This window comes from Desmodus rotundus, chromosome 12, assembly GCF_022682495.2.
Source record: "Desmodus rotundus isolate HL8 chromosome 12, HLdesRot8A.1, whole genome shotgun sequence".
Classification (NCBI taxonomy): domain Eukaryota; kingdom Metazoa; phylum Chordata; class Mammalia; order Chiroptera; family Phyllostomidae; genus Desmodus; species Desmodus rotundus.
In genome coordinates, this window is record NC_071398.1 from 55,137,843 (window position 1) to 55,156,611 (window position 18,769).

Sequence of the window (18,769 nt, forward strand, 5' to 3'; positions counted from 1 at the left end):
TACAATTTAGAAACTCCTGATTAAGACGCTAATTAAGAATAGCTGTCACAGAGAAGAATTCTGGCTCTAAGAAGGCACGAGAGGTTTATATAAAGGCCACACGGTAGCAAATGTAACAGCACAACCTCTCAATGGATTTTCTTAACGGTAACGATCTCTTCTTCAGCTATTATAATATTTGGGAATCATCATAGTTTAAAAATATTCTGTTTCGAAGGCAACTGAAAAAAACAGCAATCGGTGGCCACGATGAGAAAAGAGAGACTAAGAACTAACACGGACTGTTCTGCAGAGTGTGAGGCTTCCTGTCCCGGTTCCTTACGCCGGATGCTTCCGTGTAGGCAGCTGTCCCCAGCTGAAGTGTCAGCTTTGTGTCACTGTGTCTGTAACAGTGACTTCTGAGTCACAAACTTAAAGGAAAGGAGGTCCCTGCCCTGTCTCCCATTTCTGTTGGAAGAAGCGTGGACCAAGGAGCCACCTACGGGCCCAAGATGAAAATCAGGCATGAAGGACGGCTCCCACGGTGAGACGACAGAGCGCTAACTAAACGTGTGTTTTGTTTACACCTCTATTATTTTCCTTCCTTCGCACGGCTAAACCTGTACCCTGACAATACAGCATCCCCATTCCAAAACTGCCTTCTCCCAGCCCAGTGGGAACAGGCAGAGACAACGTGAGCGAAGTTTAATGACGACCTAGAAGCGTGGCTAACGAACGAAAGCAGGAAGATGTGAGGCTGCCCGAGTGACAGGCAGTGACCTGGCCACGGAAAGGTCATAAAATCCCACCTCGGCAATCACAAGTGTCAAACAGACATTCCTGGAGGGTGAGGCGACTTGTCTTCCACAGATAGCTTCTTTTTTCTTTTTTTGACAAGATGAAACTCTCTTATATATATTCATATAAAAATACTGAAAGAGAACAGGACTGTACTCTACACATCACTATACCAAAATGTCAAAGGATTCACTTCCCAGCATGAAAACGCACCGCAACACAAAAGGAAAAGGTCTCCACACGGCCAACACCGTGTTCCCACCGAGGGCCGAGTCAAACGGGGCATTGTGATCAAGCAACGCACGTGAGGGGGCTTAATGGAACGGAATAAAAGGGGAAACCGAACCATTATTGACTCTCACACATAAAAGATAATGCTACAGCGGAAACCACCCCGAGGGACAAGCCGTTTCATTATTCCGAATTTGTGTGATGCTTTGCTTCTCATGCACTTGAACTGGAGATACGTCAATGCACTGGTCACGTCTTTGCCTTCGGCACAGAGGTCCTGTGTAGACAGCGCTCACAGAGATGCACAGAGCTGCCTGCGTTCCACACACGGCGTCACCGAGCCAGGACGTGTCTCGCGTATGACTGCCGCAGGGGCCACGGCAGTGAGTTTCACATTCGAAAACATCACCAACATTTCTAGTCCTGTCTGAGTTTCCCATTTATGGTCAACCAAGCACTTCTGAACCAGGGGCTTGTTGAGAGCGACAGCGACGCACTGATCCAGTACTGCCGACGTTATCGATAACAGAATACACTTGATAGAGAGTTTGCCTTATTTATATTAAAGCCTCATCACAGCTGTAAAGTTGAAAAGCAAAACCAGAGTCACTGTAACGCCTCTAACAATGGAACCCTGGGAAAACAGACGACCTTTTCTCCTCCTGCTCCTGACCGTCACAGTGGCGTCACAGTGGCGTCTGTCCTTAAACAAAGGAGAGAGAGAGACATAGCGGGGACCGTGGCCCTCGAGCTTCAGAAAGCAAGGAGGCTGGGTGGATGCCGACCTCTAGCAGCTAGGAAGCACAAACACATCTCCCTCTCTGGAACTTTCCGTCTAAACAAAGGGAGTGACAGAAGCGGTCTAGACACGTCTTGGGAGAAGCCACTAGAAGCCACTATCTAGGGAGAGACGAGGGGGCGGCATAATGAGGAAAGGCACAGGCTGAGGGGCACCCCGGCAGCCTCACCGGAAACAGCGGGAGGACAGGCTGGGCCCTGGCCCGGAATGTCGCCTGGAGCGTGAGCACTGAAGAGGTGGAGCCGCTGTCCTCTCTGCCACTTCATCTTGTAGACACTGAGGGTCACGGCGCGTAAACTGGAGAAGAGACGAACTAAAAGACTCCCGGATGTGCCCACTCCATCCACATGCCGTTGACTGTCCACAGCACAATCACCGAAGAGAATGAGTACAACATTCCTGTCACAAAGAATACGTTAAACCAACCATTCTCTCCGGTTCCTCAGGAAACGAGTAGTCAGAGGAAAATGCTGGAAGACTCAATCTTCCTGGGATATTAGGGCAAAATATGGAACCACAGGCAGATGACATGCCTCAGCGGCTCACTGACTAGGTGGCTTTCGGAACTACGGTTCCACATCTTTAAAATTCAGCCAGGTATGGACAGTCTTTAGGAAATTTTGAAAAAAAATGAATAGAATAAGACAACCAGCTAATTCTGTCCTTGAGTACCAGTTTAGCCAATTTGTTTCATCATAAAGAGAAAGAGCATTTCACCATCTTTAAGCCCCAATTCTGAGCATCCAGGGCAGGACCTGGAAACGTTTCACTTCCTGGAGACGCCCGCTGGTGACCATGGCCTGGTGAGAGAGCGAGGAGGTAAACACGACCTCGCCGAATCCACCGCAGCCCAGGGCCGGCAGCACCCTGGGCACGAGACAGACAGTTTTCCTTGTCCACCCATTTCTGTCTGCTGCTCTCTGAACAGACGCGACTTTGACCATGGGCATGACTGCAGGCACTTATTCTGGACACTGTCAGGACATTTTCAAAAATTATTATAAAGCACAATATTTAAAGGTAGGTTACTCACCGATGCCGATGAAAGCGGCTTTGTACCCCTCTGCTTTCAAACTCTGAAGAGTCATTTCGTTCACTGAAAGGCTTTTACCGCAAATTATCTATAAGAAACAACATGCGAATAATCATACTTTGACATTTGATGAATAAAGTCTTGATCTTCAACATCAAAAAACCCCCACAAAACTCAGAAACTGGATACACATTATATTCCGTACATGCTGAAATATTGCTCTCTGTGCACATGCAAGTTTACACACGCAACAGCATGTGAGTGGAACGCTGACACGGGGTCCTTCAGGGTCATGTGCATTGTGTGCCTCTTAATAAAGTAGCGGAGACATAGCGAGTGCATTCCAAGTGGGTGAACTCTCACAGCTCAATTAACACGTCCAAGGCCCTCCGTGGGGCACTTTAATGACAAAATGAGACGTGAGACAGCTTCTGCCTCAGTGTTCAGTTAAGGTCCGTGCAGAAGACGGACCTAAATAAATACAACGCAGTGTGAGTGACCGGCGCAAGTCTACGGGCACCCAGAGGACGGAGAGATTCATTTGGGCTAAGGCAGTAAAGATGAGAATGGAGAGAGATGGTAGGAGTTCAATAGGACCTTCTTAAAGAATGGATAGAATTTTGCAGGGAACATTGTCCAGGGAAAGCGAATAAAGTCAGGAAGCAGAGGGGAGTCACCCCTATTAAAAGCCACAATAGTTTGCTTAGTTCCCAGACATGAGCCAATTTCCACGTCTGCAGCCCACGGACAGCAGAGGTGGCCAGGTCCTGGGAAGAGGGGCCCTGTAGCAGCCCAGCAGGTAAGCACTGCAGCGACCTCCCCAGCCCTTCTCCAAAAGGAACACGGCCGTTTGCCGAGGAGACCGTACACGGGGTACAGGACATAATCCCACACTTCAGGGACAGTGGACACAGACTCTTCACTGGCAGGACCTACAGAGATGAGGCCAAAAATGGAGCCTGGCTCCCAGTCGGCCCTGAGATCACAGACCCAGGTGTCACCTGTCACTCAAGACGTTAGACTTGTGAGCAGAAGTCACCCCCACATTGGACTCTGGTCTGTGCAGGTTAAAGGGGGGAGAAAGGGCAGAACTGGGAGCATCTTCAAGGCTCAGAACGACACGTGGTATGTGGAGACCTACTGAGAAGGCGGTGTTTCTGGAAGATGGAGAGAGCAAAGCAGACGAGAGAACAGAGAGAAGATGGCTGGGCCCGCACCTCGGGGGGCTGGCGTGTGTCCCCAAACCAGTAATTCTGTTCTTACCCTGGCAGACAGAACGACTGTCTGGAAGTTTAGAAGCAGGGAACCGAGGTGAAAGTAAAAAAACCATACTCAGAACTCTGGAACCTTTCAAAAACTACAAAACAACCCAGAGCATTAACAGCGCTTAGTAACAACTATTAATAACATCTACTACTGTCAGAATTAGCAGAGTCGGATGCTACCAAACGGACCTAACACTGACGCTTCCGAATTTTGATTTATTGTAACTTTTTAAGAATAGATCTCTTATTAAACTATTTCCGATCATTAAGAAGGAAGGAATGTTCCAGTGTTTACGTCATGAAATAAGTTAAGCTTAACAGCCCTGATAAAGGCCAGACTTAAAAGAAACGCACAGGCCCCGCCGCTGTGAACAGGCTCAGCAAAGGGACAAACGTGAGCTGAGAGAAGGAACGCGCCGCGCACGAGTCTGTGGAAGCGACGACCCTCAGAACACGACCTCCACGTTAGACCCAGCTTACCCTCTGCGCCAGCGAGATTATTCCAGAAAGCCCTCCCGTCCTTCCGGGGAAGGTGCGTGTGCGTGCAGGTGCTACGTGCACACCTGCAGTTTTCTGTAGCTGGGGCGCATGCGCTTTATACAAGGAGCGTGGAGACGGCCCAGCTCCCCCACCCGGTGGAGTGAACGTGGCCCGAGTGTGGGGCGGGCAGGAAGGAGGCGCAGACCTGCTGCTGCTCCCGCGGCCTGCGCCCGCGCCGGCAGGCAGTCGTGTGTGCTAGTGGGGAAGGACACGAGTGAAACTATGCGGTTGTGTCTCGAAAAGTGGGGAGAGGAGCAGCTTGTGAGACGCGGCGACAAGTCAGGGGACTGACTGCACGGTCAGATTTCCCTGTAATCAACCTCAGACTCCCCAACGTGGGCCAGCCCCCCAGCGACCTTCCCTCGGGGACGAAGAGCCAGGAGAAGGCTACTGTGACAAAGCTGAAGTATTACGAAGCCTGTATTTCTAAGCCTGGAGGACTCGGACGATGTGGACCACTCAGCCAGGAGGAGCGGCACAAGACCAGGGAGACGTCAAAAACGTTCCCGCGGCTGCACCCCTGCGAAATCCAGCATCATTTGTGAAAGAGAAACGGGGTTGAAAAGCCACATGGTGGGCATTTTGCTCCTGTTTTTGTACCTTCGGGGCCCTGCACTTTTATACATGTAACATTTCGCCATCTCGATCATTTGTGGATGTGGATTGTAGAACATACTATACCTTCCTCCAGCGGCTTTAGTAACATCCGACTCAAGCTTCCTAGCTAAGCTCAGAATGAAATTCATTCCACTTCAATCTCAGTGGAAGAGTCACTACTAATCCAAAATAGGGGCTGAATGTAAGTCCCATCTCCTATCCACTGTGGACTGATGCCGGCTTCCTTTACACATCCGTAATATGGATTCACGTACAGAATATTTACAACACAGGAGAAAGGTTTATAACCGTTTTCAGAGTGGTACCCTTTCCTTAAATGAACTATGTGAGGCCCAGTATAGAGATACACAGAAAATAATGTTCATGCTCTTCACGTATTTCTGATAGGATATTTGGCCAAAGAGATAAAATATTTCCCAAATCTCTAGGGCAAAACATGAGCTTGAAGAGGTGTTGAAATATTTAGCTTTCTTTAGAAACGACAATTATTTGTCAGCTGTTATTACCCTATTTCTCTCCTGGCACAGACATAAGAGTTTATGTTAGTTTTCCAAGAGCATCCTCTAACAAGGAAAACACTTGCTTCAGATGACCGTGATGAAAAACGAGACGATGAACACAGGAGGCCAGGAAAGAGACTCCAGCCCTGACCACGGCGGCTGGGTTGGCCCGGCGGCGCTCCGCAGAAGAGACCTCCGTCAGGTATTTTCACTCAAATCTCAAAGCACAGGAAATGCCCAGCGGTTCCAAATTAAGTTTAATCAAAACAGTTCTATCAAAATATTTTGAGAAATGGCATATATATGTTTTAAATTTATTTAGAAAAATGCGAGCTCTTTATGCCGAATTACATTATTAGCTTTAAAAATTAAAGCCATTAGAAATACTAGCAATGCTAGGAAACAAAATATTCACATCTACGTATTCTGAATTGCAAAACAAACAAAAGAGAGCATTTAATCTAAAAGATTGGTAACACCACCTGGCACAAGCGTCACCAGGGAGTTTATTTAAGGCCACCTAAAGTTAAAAATAATTTGCAGTAGTCTGCATTAAAATTTTTATGATAAAATGGAGAGATTTTAGAAAAAGATAACAGCTAAGAGGCTATTTCTTTTAAAGAAAAAAATAGTTTTATTTTGTCAGAAATGACCCCTTGATGTGAAATCAGTTAAGAATACCTAATAAAAAATTGTATATCTTGCACATATGTAGAAAAATAAAAATTTGAATTCTATCATGTTATGTAAAAATATTATCCTAAACAACTCTGTGTAAAAGGGAAAAAACTAGAATTCCTGAAGAAAAATCACAGTAATAATAGTAATACAAACATATGGATGCTGGCAAGGGTCTGTTCGGAAAGAAATTAATAATTTTAAAGGGTTTCATTATTCAACCTAGAAAAATAAAAATTAAGTAAATACATACCTCAAGAGGTTAAAAAAGAATAACAAGTACAGTGTAAGGATAGCGGAAAGTATTAATAAAGATAAACTGAGCAATTAGTGAACAAGGAATGATAAAACTCTGAGAGCTGTTTTTGTTAAAGAATACATTAACTGCACAAACCACTACCCAGTTCTATCAAGAAGAAAAGGTACGAAAACAATGTACAAGCTTAGAAATGCAAAAGCAAAGATAATCACAGCTACAGAGAGGATCCTTTCATTGTAGCTGGAATAACATGTTCAAATCTATGCTGATTAATTTAAAATTCTGAATGAAACAATTTTTTCTAGGAAAATACATATTAGCCAAACAGACATGAGAATAAAATAGGTGAGAAGTCTAATAACCATGTGAAAAAAGGAAAAGGTCAAATTTCTGTCTCATAGAAAGGCTTTCAGGTCGGGAGGATAAAATCCTTAAATTTAACGTAAGTCTCAAGATGACAGTCTTACCAACAACAAGGTAATTAAATGCTGGGAGGGCTATTTTTAGGAGGCTAGCATAATTCTGTGAATACCCCGGTTCGTGAAGAAGATAACAATAAAGCGAGTCAGACAAAGGCAAGGTGCCTGTCGATTTGACACTCTTCGGGGAGAGCAACAGTATCTTACCATTTCCTGCCGTGTTTCCGGTTTTAATATCCAGGCCATCAGTGAGAGAGTGCGAAAGGGGGCGTTCCAGAACGCTAAGGAAACAAGTCTAGTTCTGTGCGCACAGCCACCATAAAGCAGGGCAGAGCGGGGCTGTATTCTAGTGGGCAAAGGTTAATGTAATTCAATACGCTAACTGACATAGGTTTTTATTCATCAAAAAATTTAACACACCTTCGCCATCAAAATAAAGAGCACTAAATAAAATGTTAATATTCTAACTCTAAAAAACATTTATTCCATAGGATTAAAAATGCTATCTCGGAGAACAGAAAGATACCACAAATCATCACTCTTTCAAAACATACTTAGAAATCCCAGCCAATGAAGTAGTGGAAGGGAAATGATGTATAGAGCACAGACAGAGAGCAGATAACATTCTCATTATTTTCTTGTGACACCAGAGTTGACTTGGAAAATTCATCTTAGTTTTAACAAGAGCCAATCTATCAAGCCATTACATATGAAATAAATTGAAATAATTCAATAGGAAATTTAGCTAAAGAACATGGTTGGGAGTGAAGATGATGAATGACCTCGGTTGAGGGTATGATGAGTTTATGTTATTTGGGTGACAGATGTGTTCATTAAACCATCAGGAATACAGGACTAGAGCTCGAAAGAAGGATGGTTCTAGACTAGCCCTTTGCACCCTACTTGGCAGAAGCAAGTTCTCCATAATGATTTGTTGAAGAAATGAAACAAACGCATTAGAGAAAAAAACTCAAATAATAACCAAGATAATGCTAGTCCTAAAGTCAAACACACACACACACAGGTACTTGCATGCATAATTACAACATGCCATATTCTGCACACGCACGAGAACATGTATACATAATGAGAACGTGTCCGGTTCCACAGAGGAGTGAACTAGCGTGGACCTAAAGCCCAGTTCCTTTCACTGCCTGAAAGTCACTGTGACCTCGACAGCACGAAATGTTAACTGAGAGGTCCGAACAGGGGGCCGGTGAGGCAGCCTCTGCTGAGGAGGAAAGGGAGGTGGCACGTGGACGCCACTGTACAGAGCGTGTCCCCTCCCGGCCAAGGTTGGCAGGTCGTGACACTGGAGCATCCGTGGACGCAAGCTCTCCACGGCGGGAGCACAGCTCACTGCCCCTTGTCCTCACACTGGTGCGAGCAAGGGACTGCTTACAAAGCCAGTCCAAACACTCTATCTGCTTCGTATCTTAAAACAACTGAATGTGAAGAAAGTAGGAGTAACCTCCTCTTTAATTTACGCTCTAATGTTTTCTTGATAATATAATAAATTCATCGGGTTTAATATGCAAATGTGCAAAAAGCTGGTAAATCCTTACCATAGCTTCCTCTAGGCCAGGGGTGTCCAACTCATTGTCATGGGGGCCACATAAGTCTCATGGTGCGGTTCCTTCAAAGGGCCGAATGTTAACTGTAGGACTGTATAAATGTCACTGCTCCTTAACCAGGGACCAGGAGCTCGGCGCTGCCGCGGGGTAGAAACAAGGTGCCTGGCTGGACACAACATGGTGGAGGGCCGGGTTCGGCACCCAGGCCTTGTGTTTGCCCCCTGTGCCGTAGGCATTCTGTGCTACATCACCTTCTTGTCTTTCCAGATATTCTCTGCATAGGTAATCAGACACGTTTGTTTTACCCAAACGGCAGTGCCATGTGTTTGCCTGTGAACAATACTGACCAAGACTAGCGGTGTCGACTTGGCCCAGGTTCCCCGACTATAAAATCAGGAAGCAGCATCACGCCGCAAAACTGCTTGCTGACACTGGGCACACTGGCCATGTCCTTTGGAGAGTCACCTAATAAGAGTGATCTGTACGCCCTGGTAAGGCAAATGTTGAATGCAATGAAGATGCACTTAGAAGTACCTTAATTTCTGATTAATTTTCAATCTTCCACACCTAGTATATTCCTTTGAAGTCTCAATAAATAATCATGACCTTATTCAATGAGATTTAGGTCATGAACTTGTATTCAAAGTAGAGGATATTTAGCGAACTTTTCAAAATATATCTTTCAAGTGCAAATAATTGTTCTTAAATAATCTGCTTTGGACCCTGCGTTTTCACACAGTTTGTGCTCTTGCTGTAAGGCCCATGTTTAGTGATTACGTGTAAGTGTTTCAGTGCCAAACTGCTGCCAGATAAAATGTAATTAAAAGTGCGAGAGCACAAAATAATGTTTTCAGTGTTTCCCTTTTTAGTGATTATTTTTATTTCTAAATGCAAGAGCCACGAGTCATTGGTTAATCACTTTTCAAAATATATTTGCATGTGCTTGCAGAATGTATTATGTAAAACATAGTTCTTTATTTCTGTGCTGTGTTAGGTCTGTTACAGAAAATCAACACTTCTGAAACAAAAAAAACAGCAATATGTTCAAAGGAACAGCGAGAGTGCAAAGCCCTTAAATAATAGAGAAGAACAGGGAGATCTAAGGCTGTACACTAAAAGGATAATTTTCAACTTTTGACCATCTTTAAAAGAACACCCCAATGTTTGAAAAATACAAAGCTGTGCTTTCTGCCACACCGATCCATTGTTTATGTTGAGAAGGGATTATCACATTAACACCACCAACGTGATTCATGTAATAAGCAAAATAAGCCTCTGTAAGAAATTACACTCCACATTGTGAAATGTGAACGCTCCAGAGCGCACGCAACTTGCATGAGGGGGAAGAATAAACAACGTGATTAAAGGAACCAAATCCCTCTATCAGCTGCACTGAACCCCTACAGCAAGTGAGGAATTTGTCTCCTGCAGACAATTAATCACACGCGGGCTGCCAGGTGAGCGCTATTGATCGCCCTTTCCCGGGCTGGTGGCGTTCGGACACGAGACAGACAAACGCCCTGAGCAAGGGGAAGCATCTTTCGGCTGCTGCCTGGTGCAGCTTTTAATTGTTGTTGCCTAAAACGGGTGAGATTTTGCTGTTCATCTTTAGTGTGGAGCGTACTCCTTTCCCTTTGAATGGTATGTACATATTTTAATTTTCATTTACCTTCACACCAAGGTCCTTCATCAGCTCAACCTCGAAATTCACTACATCAAATGGCAGCCGGAACTGAGGGATTTCAGAAGAACTGGGGAGGGGAAAAAAAAAAGCATTTGTTGAAAAATTACCAGTCTTAAAAATGCAACGTGTCTTTCTGATCAATACTAAAGGACTACAGATCTCTTCTAAGGGCCTTTACATATCACACAACCTGAGGCCAGTGGGGACACCCACATCTTTATGTGCAAGAGGAAATATTATATGGGCAACAGGAGGAAAAGTGGAAACTGAGGTGAAGATAAATAAATGTAAACAACGGAAAAAAAACAAAAGAAAATTGGCCAAAAGCATTTCCAAAGCTGCAAGTTTATTAAAGTACTTAGTCGATTTACCTACTAATAATTTTATAAGAAATTTCTACAAAAGCAATCTTAAACACCAAAAATTGGTTGAAAGTATAAATGTCTAATATACATATATGCATACCTTTATATATATTCCGTAAGTATACCTGCAGCGCAGTGGTTTCCAACTGGTGTGACACAAGAATTGGTAAAACATGCAGCCACCGACTCTTCAGTCAGGGGCACTGACCTCTGTGTTCCCTGAGACTGCGAAATTTTAAAAACTGACAATAGCCATCTGGTGTGAATGAATCAAAATGACACCTATTTTTTTTTATCAGGTTGGCAAAAACCGTATTTTTTGGTGTACCACAGAATTTGAGCCATGAGTTTATGCACCGTGAGATCAAAAAGGTTGAAAATTGCTGCTCTGGCTCGTTCAAGTTCAAATCCGTAACTGCGTGTTACTATGCTGTTTCCGACAACACAAGTTCTAGTTCTAGGTGATCTAACGAATGTGTTCACAGCAAACCCAGCTTCTTCTATGAAAGCAGTAAGTGCCCCCAAAGCACACCGTCATGAATCAGGAATATTAGCCCTGGCTCACTATCTGCACTGAAAACAAAGTAAAACAAACGAACAGAAAATGGTTCCTAAAATATAATCATTTCAATGCTGTTGTAGCTTAGATAATTCAAGGTAAGCAAAAATAACTCTTCAGTGTCCTACAACAATAAAAAGGCTATATATATATTCACAAATGTGTTTTTCATTCATTCATTTATTTTTTCATTCAACACGCATTTACAAAGTGTTGTGTACAGGGTTAGCTACTGTGACTTGATGGTGAATTTTACCCAATGCCCACTTGTAAAAAGCCCTCATTCTGTTGGAGAAAGTTCCAAAAACAGATAACTGCAACAGAATGTAACACATGGAGTAAGAGAGCTTTATCCAAGCCATTAGGAGATTAAATTATAAGTAAACAATTGCTGAAGATAAAACTACTGGACCTTCCAAAGTGCAAAGGCAGCCTTTTCATTGTGTGGTGGCTTAAGAACTTGATTATTCAATTAATTTCTAGACATCCAACAATCAGCAAGGCACCACACTCTGAGAGACAGAAAATGCTCAGTATTACAGTGAAATCAAGGCCTTAGCTGAAAGAGCATCTCTATCTAGTTAGGACGCGAGATTACAGGTAAGAAGGGATTCAGGCCTGGGTCTGTGATGAGAATCTCTCCAGCTGATGCGGGAACTTCAGCCCACACCTCAAGGGTGGATGCCGTGCTGGGGCACCCAGAGCCCTGGGCTTTGGGGCCTATCAGAGTATTCCACCCCCAAAATCTCACTTTGCCATAAGGGTTATTTTGAGCTCAAAGCAACTGAAAAGAAGCGGAGACGATCCAAAACGCTCTCTGCCCACTACTACCTGCCCACCCGCAGGACTTAAGCCTGCACAGGTGTGTCTCCCTTCCCGTGCCAGGAAGGGCAGAACTCTGATCCCCACCAGACACTCAGCACGGAGGGGCTCTCAGGGGGCTCTAACACCGCAAACCTGAGTAACCCTGGTCTCCCCGAGACGCTCCCACAACATGCCGACCCAGACACCCTCCCCTCTGACTCGTCACTTCCCCGGAAACCAACTGCTCTTCGTAGACACGCTGCGTAAACCGCAAGTTCTGATCTGCCCCGTGCCACTGAGCTCTCCCCCGTACATGCCCGTCACACACGTCAATCAACTCTGCTTCTCTGCCCATCTGTCCCTTTCCGGCTTATTTCACAGGCCCAGCCACTGAACCGAAGAGGGTAGAGGAAGTTGCTTCCTCCCTATACCTTCAAGGGCTAAGTTTGTTTAGTTTTGTTTTGCTTTTCTTTTTTTTTTTTTTTTCACAAACCACTTTCATGTCCTATTTTATGTGACCTTTACACAGTCACCGACAGCAAGGAAGGAACAGGTTTATCCCCGCGTGGAGGTGAAGGCACAGGCTCCGAGAGCAGAAGGGTGGCTGGACACGGGAAGAGATGACACTCCAGGAATAATCATTGGACATTGGACTCCAACAAACACTTAGGCACTTCCAGCCTCAGAGCTTCAGAGTTGTGTGGCCATGGGCGAATCTGAACCTCTGTACAAGGGCTAAGTTTTGTGCAAATGTCATGGATTGTCTGTGGACACTGAAAGTCACCCTGTCTTGATGGGCATGGAGAGAGATTTGTGTGTGTGTGTGTGTGTGTGTGTGTGTGTGTCTTAAAGCCTGTTAACACCCTCTTTATTTATCCTTGTCATTATAATAGCAAGCCCTTTAACCACTTCAAACTCATGTCCTGAACAAAGAAGCCACAGTTGGAGGAAAGCAAAACTGCCGCTTATTTTTTTATAAATCAGTTGCAACGTCCAAAAATAATCAATTGGTTGTGTTCAATACAATAGGGATTAAGTCCTGGGTCTCCTTCACCAACTCCAGTGATTTTGTAAGGAGTTGTTGGGACCCCGATTTACCAGGGATGAAAGAATCTATTTGGATGAAAAGGAGAAAGAAAGATACAATTTGACACCACCTCTTTAAGCAATTGATTTCAAATACAAAGCTAATGTAATCGTTTCTAGCCCCTGTGAAGGTACGAGAGGGAGAGACATCTGTGAGTGAGAAAATAAATTAACGGGAAAGTGTTGTGGCTGTAATTCTGGCTGAAGTCCAGAGTCAGTATTTGTAAGTCTGTAACGGAGGCGCATAATGCCTCTCTGTGCCATGGGACGGTCCAAAAGAGCCCGACAAAACACTTCATTCTGTCCCTCGGTACCGGGAAGAGTCAAAGACAAAGAAAAGGAAATAAATCAAAAAAGAATTTTTTTAAAAAAGTAACATGTTTAGTCATTAATCCAGGGAAATCTGCCCCACTTGAAAATGTTCAGCAAATATATAAAAACACAAGTTTAGTGCCAATTTATATGATTTAGAAATGTCTATCCCGCATTTGAGTTAAAAGGGAGAGACGCTGACAACCATAATAATCTAGCAAAGCTGTCAACAGAGAATTCATAAACAGGGCTCGTTCCATTTGCGGCTTCTCGTGCAAATGCAATTAAGGGACAAAAAGATTTTTCCTCGTCTACGAGGGTATACAACAATTAAGTTCATATTTTTTAAATTAGCTCATATATTTGTTGATGTGTATAATTGAAAAAAATGTACAGTGCTTATATATATATTGCTAATACCTTATGTTTCTCCAAATTCATAAAGCCACAGTAAAATGCCATTATAAAAGATAGCCCAACTCATTCCAGCACAATCATATGTTAGGTTTTTACTTTCCAGGGTAAAGAAATTTATAAAATACATGCGATCCTGTAAAACTCACAGTGATGAAACTTCATATAGAAAAATAATTATTTATTAACAATCAGGTTGTGTTTCATACCTACTTTTATGGGTCTTCCATTGATGGAATATATTTGCTGGATGATTCAAATAGTTTTCGATTAATGAATGGTTATCTTTGTTTTAACCATACTGTTTTTGACCAATATTGAAATGTTTACATTTAGTGACACTCATTTTTTCTGGTATTATAAAACATAAGCACAGATTTGGGCTCTAACTTGATTAAATTTATTCTTTGTGATTATTAAATATGAAAAATGTGCTGTTTAAATACCAGTTGAGTAACCACCAAAATTTAATGTTAAGCATAGCAACAGATAAGCAAAATGGTTGTATTTTAAAATGCATTTCTTTCTGATGCCAAGATGAGACATTTAGGAAAATAACAATAAATTCAGTAATATTATTCACTTACTGCCCAAATAGTTTCTCATTTTTACACCAAATATTTTAAGCAACATTCACTCCTTCCTCGTAATAAATTTCATTTCTTTATGGTCATAAATGCAATCTATGTTCACTATTGAGTTCCACATATTTTAAATAAAGTAAACTCCATCCAATGTCTAGGCTCAGCTTCAATATCTGAAAGTCACTGATACAAAATGAACATTTTCCATTTCAATGTATTACTATTCTTCGTGGAAATAAAGACCACGTGACTGAATCTTGGTATATAATAATCATACAGGTTAATATCAAACACTTTTTTTGTATTTATGGTATTTATGAGGTACACTGCAATGAAACATTTTTAGTAGACTCCAACAGAATCAAATATAAAACTGAAAATATGGGAGCAGGACAGTATGTCTGTTACACAACAAAATGAATTGCCCAATATTCTGTGGAACTAGGTTTTCCCCATCTCCAATTTCCATAATTTCCAGATATATCTTCATTAAAGGAAAGATTCACAGGGATAAAATAAGGTTTCCTATCATTGGTTCCTTTATCCATAAAATATTTTGCTGAGATTTCTCTTAAATTCACAGAATGAGACAGAGAAATTTTAAAATAAATATTGCTTAAAGCCAACTGCAAATTCAAACTGAATAACAAAATCAAAATTTGAGCATTTGGAAAAAGAACATTTAAAATACCATCTGTGAGCCTGAAGTTCCTATATGATTACGAACCAACAATATTCATAATTGTTTTACCCCATGATTTTTGATACCATAAACACGAAACCAATGTAGGCATTACCTTAAACCACCGACGTATTCTTGTTTTTCAAATAGAGTGATGTCAGAGTAGCCTAGTCGAGCCAAAAAGGAAGCACAGCTTATACTGGCAGGCCCAGCGCCAAACAGAGCCATCTTCGCCGAGTAGGCCTCAGGCATTTCCTCTGGGGGAGGCAGAGCCGGGTTCCTGATTTGTGGTATATTCATTGCCTTGAACACCTGTGCAGATATCAGTTGCTATGGTTAAGATTTTTAAACTCACTTTTACATCCGCAAACATTTAAAAAAATATTTTAAATGCATTTGTGTTTTTTAATAGAAATAAGCAATACTTTTTTTTTTTTTTAAGAAGCTGTATGGGGTCAAGTAGGTGACAAATTACCTTGACCAACTTCTTCTCAACCTTTGAAATTCCTTGCTAGGGACACCCCTCCCCTAGGTGGAGCTGAAGCCCACAGCTCGGGAGGGCCCCTCTCTCCAGTGGGGAAACCAGAAGGAGACAAGCGACCAGCCTGGGTCCGCTCGGCCCGTTTGGAATGAACGTGAATTGCCCTCACTGGCTTTTGATCAAACAGCCTGGGCCTGCTACCAGCCCAAAACTAACATCTTCCAAGAGCTAAGAAAATAGAGATGCATACAGAATCTACTAAGTGTAGTTATCAAACATAGATTTTTGGAATAACCATGATAAATATGTTAAAAAAATACATAAGAATGTGAACTTTCCCAGGAACCTGAAATTTGTTTTTAAAAAACCTATACACACACACACACACACACACACACATATATGAAATTTTAGAAGGAAAAAGTGCAAAATTACAGTTAAAATTGAAGTAAATGTATGTAACAGCAGATTGGACAGGTGAGCACTGAGGAACTAGTGAGCTGAAGACGGGTCACTGAAGTCTATCCAGGCCAAAGCACAGAAAGAAACGCACAGAAAGGAACAGGGCAAAGAGGGCAGCAGAAACAGGTCTAATGTGTGCAGAGCTGAAATCATGAAAGGGCAGGTGACAGAGAATGAGGCAAAAACAATACTCTAAGAGAAACAGACCAAGAATGTTTCCAAGTTAATGAAAGACATCAGGGCACAAATTCAAGAAGCTTTAAAAGGTCAGACAAGGTCAATATAAAGTAACTCACACATGCAGCAAAACTTCTGTTAATCACAGTTTAAAAAAAAACCACACAAAGCATTGAAAACAGCCAAAGAATAAAGACACAGTCCTGTTGGTGAGCGAAGAAAGGTTTGACAGTTTTCCTCTCAAAAGGATGGGTGGGAGTCAGAAGACAAGAAAACAGTGTTTTTTGAGCAATGAAAGAAAGTATCTTCTACCGACAGTTCTGTTCAGAAGGAAAGTGCCGTTCAAATGAGAAGGCGAAACACAGACACTTGCAGAAGAAATGTACGGGCAACGGTAAAAGAAACACTGAAAAGCATACCCGACGTGTGTTCTCCCATAACCATAATGAGGCCAGCATGCAGTGAGCACAGGCTACCTGCCTGCCTTTAAGCTAAGGCAGGCAGGTAGCCTGTCTATCAAAGGTGGCCAGCCTTTGGGCGTCTCTGGGCCACACTGGAAGAAGAGGAGTTGTCTTGGGCCACACACTAAATACACAAACACTAACAAAAACTGATGAGCAAAAAAATCCCAAAAGGTTTTAAGTACATTTACGATTTTGTGTGGGGCCGCACTCACAGCCATCCCACGGGCTGTGGGTTGCACCCCCCACATAACCTCGCTTAGTTTCAACCACCCTGTTACAAAGATACAGCTGCTACTTCCATTTCTCCGATGCTGAAACTATGGCCCAGTTCACATCCTAAGGGCTTTATCTCAAGGCTATTAGACTCCAGAATTCTTAAACACTGTTGCTGTCAAATTTTTATAGTGATCCTCAACATATATATATATATATATATATATATACACACACACACACACACACACACACACACACACAGATACATAACACGTACATATGATTTCAATAGCAAATGTGTAACTAAAACCGTATTACATGAATTTACCTCTCCTAAGCCTACCACACTTACAACAGTCAATTTATTAACAACAAAAGCTGGTTGTTACACTGAATACATTACATCAAATGGACAAACCACCGACTGCTAGGAAGTGTTTGGAAACACACTCCAGCACCTCTGGTTTCCTACCACGCTACTCCGTGACCTGAGAAACTCTTCTGAGTTCGCAGGAGCACGACCCTGTGACCCATGAAAGTTTCTCACACTTAGTCCTCTCCAAGGTGTCCCGCGCCCTACCAACGCTGGAGCACTTGGACTATTACTTTATTTTTCATCAGTAATGTGCACATAACCCCCTTTACAGACCCTGCAGTATACCAAGCACTCTGTTATCAACACCAAAGAGGAGGGTCCTGACCGGCCCCGTGGGAGCTCCCTGGGGGCTTGTGACCAGGTTTTCCGCTGTTGAAGTCATTTAGCTGCCAGTCGCTGAGTGCTGGCTGCCTGCTAGGCACTCTGCTATGGGCTTTGCGAACTCTTTTCACTTAACAGCGCAGTTTATAACCTGACGTTCCCTGCAGGTCTGAAGGGACCCGAGGGTTCTTTCTCCTGTCTGTAACCCCCGGGCATGGAACTCGACCACACAGGAGGCCTCCGACAAGATGCAAATGAGTTTCAGAACGCTTGAACCCCAGCGGCAGGCTTCCACCAGAGGGTCACCATGGCCCCGGAGAGACAGCTCCTCCTTGGTGACAGGGGACGGCTCCTTCTAAGTGAACCCTGTGACCTCTGACCTTTCACTTAGCTGGAAAGTGCTTTTCTCTCATCAGTCTGAACTGACTTCACGAGTGTTTTTCTCCATAATTTTCATATTACTTTGAGACACGGGAGAGATTCTCCTGACTTTAAAAATGGAAAGATAAAACAACAGAGAGGACCATGGGATTCCTACCCACCCCACCAGCCTCCTCACACTCTGGAGCTGGAAGGAGGGTGATTCTCAAATCATTATACAGGGCTCTCTCCACGAAAAGACATAACTTGGCAAGTGCAAGGGTATTTACCAATTCTAATTTGAGGGTAGCGCTCACTGTAATCTTTCTTGCTTTCTAAAACGGTCCACAATAAAAATAAACACAAATGTTTGGTAGTTATAATTAGTCCGCAATTAATCTGCTTGTTCTTATTAACCAAGCAATAGCAAAAATAAACTATAAGTAAATCACGACAAATAATATTTTTGGAAATTTTGGAATATCTCTACGAGCTGAAGGATGAGTCACGAAAGGGTGGTTGTAGCCTGCATACCTCTTCAGAAGGTTATAGTTTTTCGAGTATTTAACTTGATTTCATTATAAAATAAAACAATTTCTGCTGATCTCTAAAGAGAGATGATTTCTTCAGTGTAGGTCTAAGAAACATTAATAAAAATAATATATTGATTTTCATTTTTGCTGGTTTCTTTGACTTATTTAATTAGCAGTATGAGAGTCTGGCTACCTT

The 18,769-nt window shown here is 42.9% G+C and overlaps 1 protein-coding gene across 4 annotated transcripts in view; it reads right to left on the reverse strand.

The window, feature by feature from the left end:
* The window catches only part of DPYD (dihydropyrimidine dehydrogenase), a 548,339-nt gene that overhangs the window by 375,866 nt on the left and 153,704 nt on the right, over nucleotides 1–18,769 (reverse strand). For 3 of the 4 annotated variants that reach the window (XM_024570281.3, XM_053915805.1, XM_045203652.3), the window contains 3 exons: nucleotides 15,299–15,495; nucleotides 10,363–10,444; nucleotides 2,841–2,928 (listed from right to left, as the gene is read on the reverse strand). In XM_024570281.3, the coding sequence (XP_024426049.2) occupies nucleotides 2,841–2,928; nucleotides 10,363–10,444; nucleotides 15,299–15,495 (367 nt within the window). Of the gene's footprint in view, nucleotides 1–1,553; nucleotides 2,207–2,840; nucleotides 2,929–10,362; nucleotides 10,445–15,298; nucleotides 15,496–18,769 lie in introns of those variants that run through there. The other variant, XM_045203651.3, reaches the window with a different exon arrangement.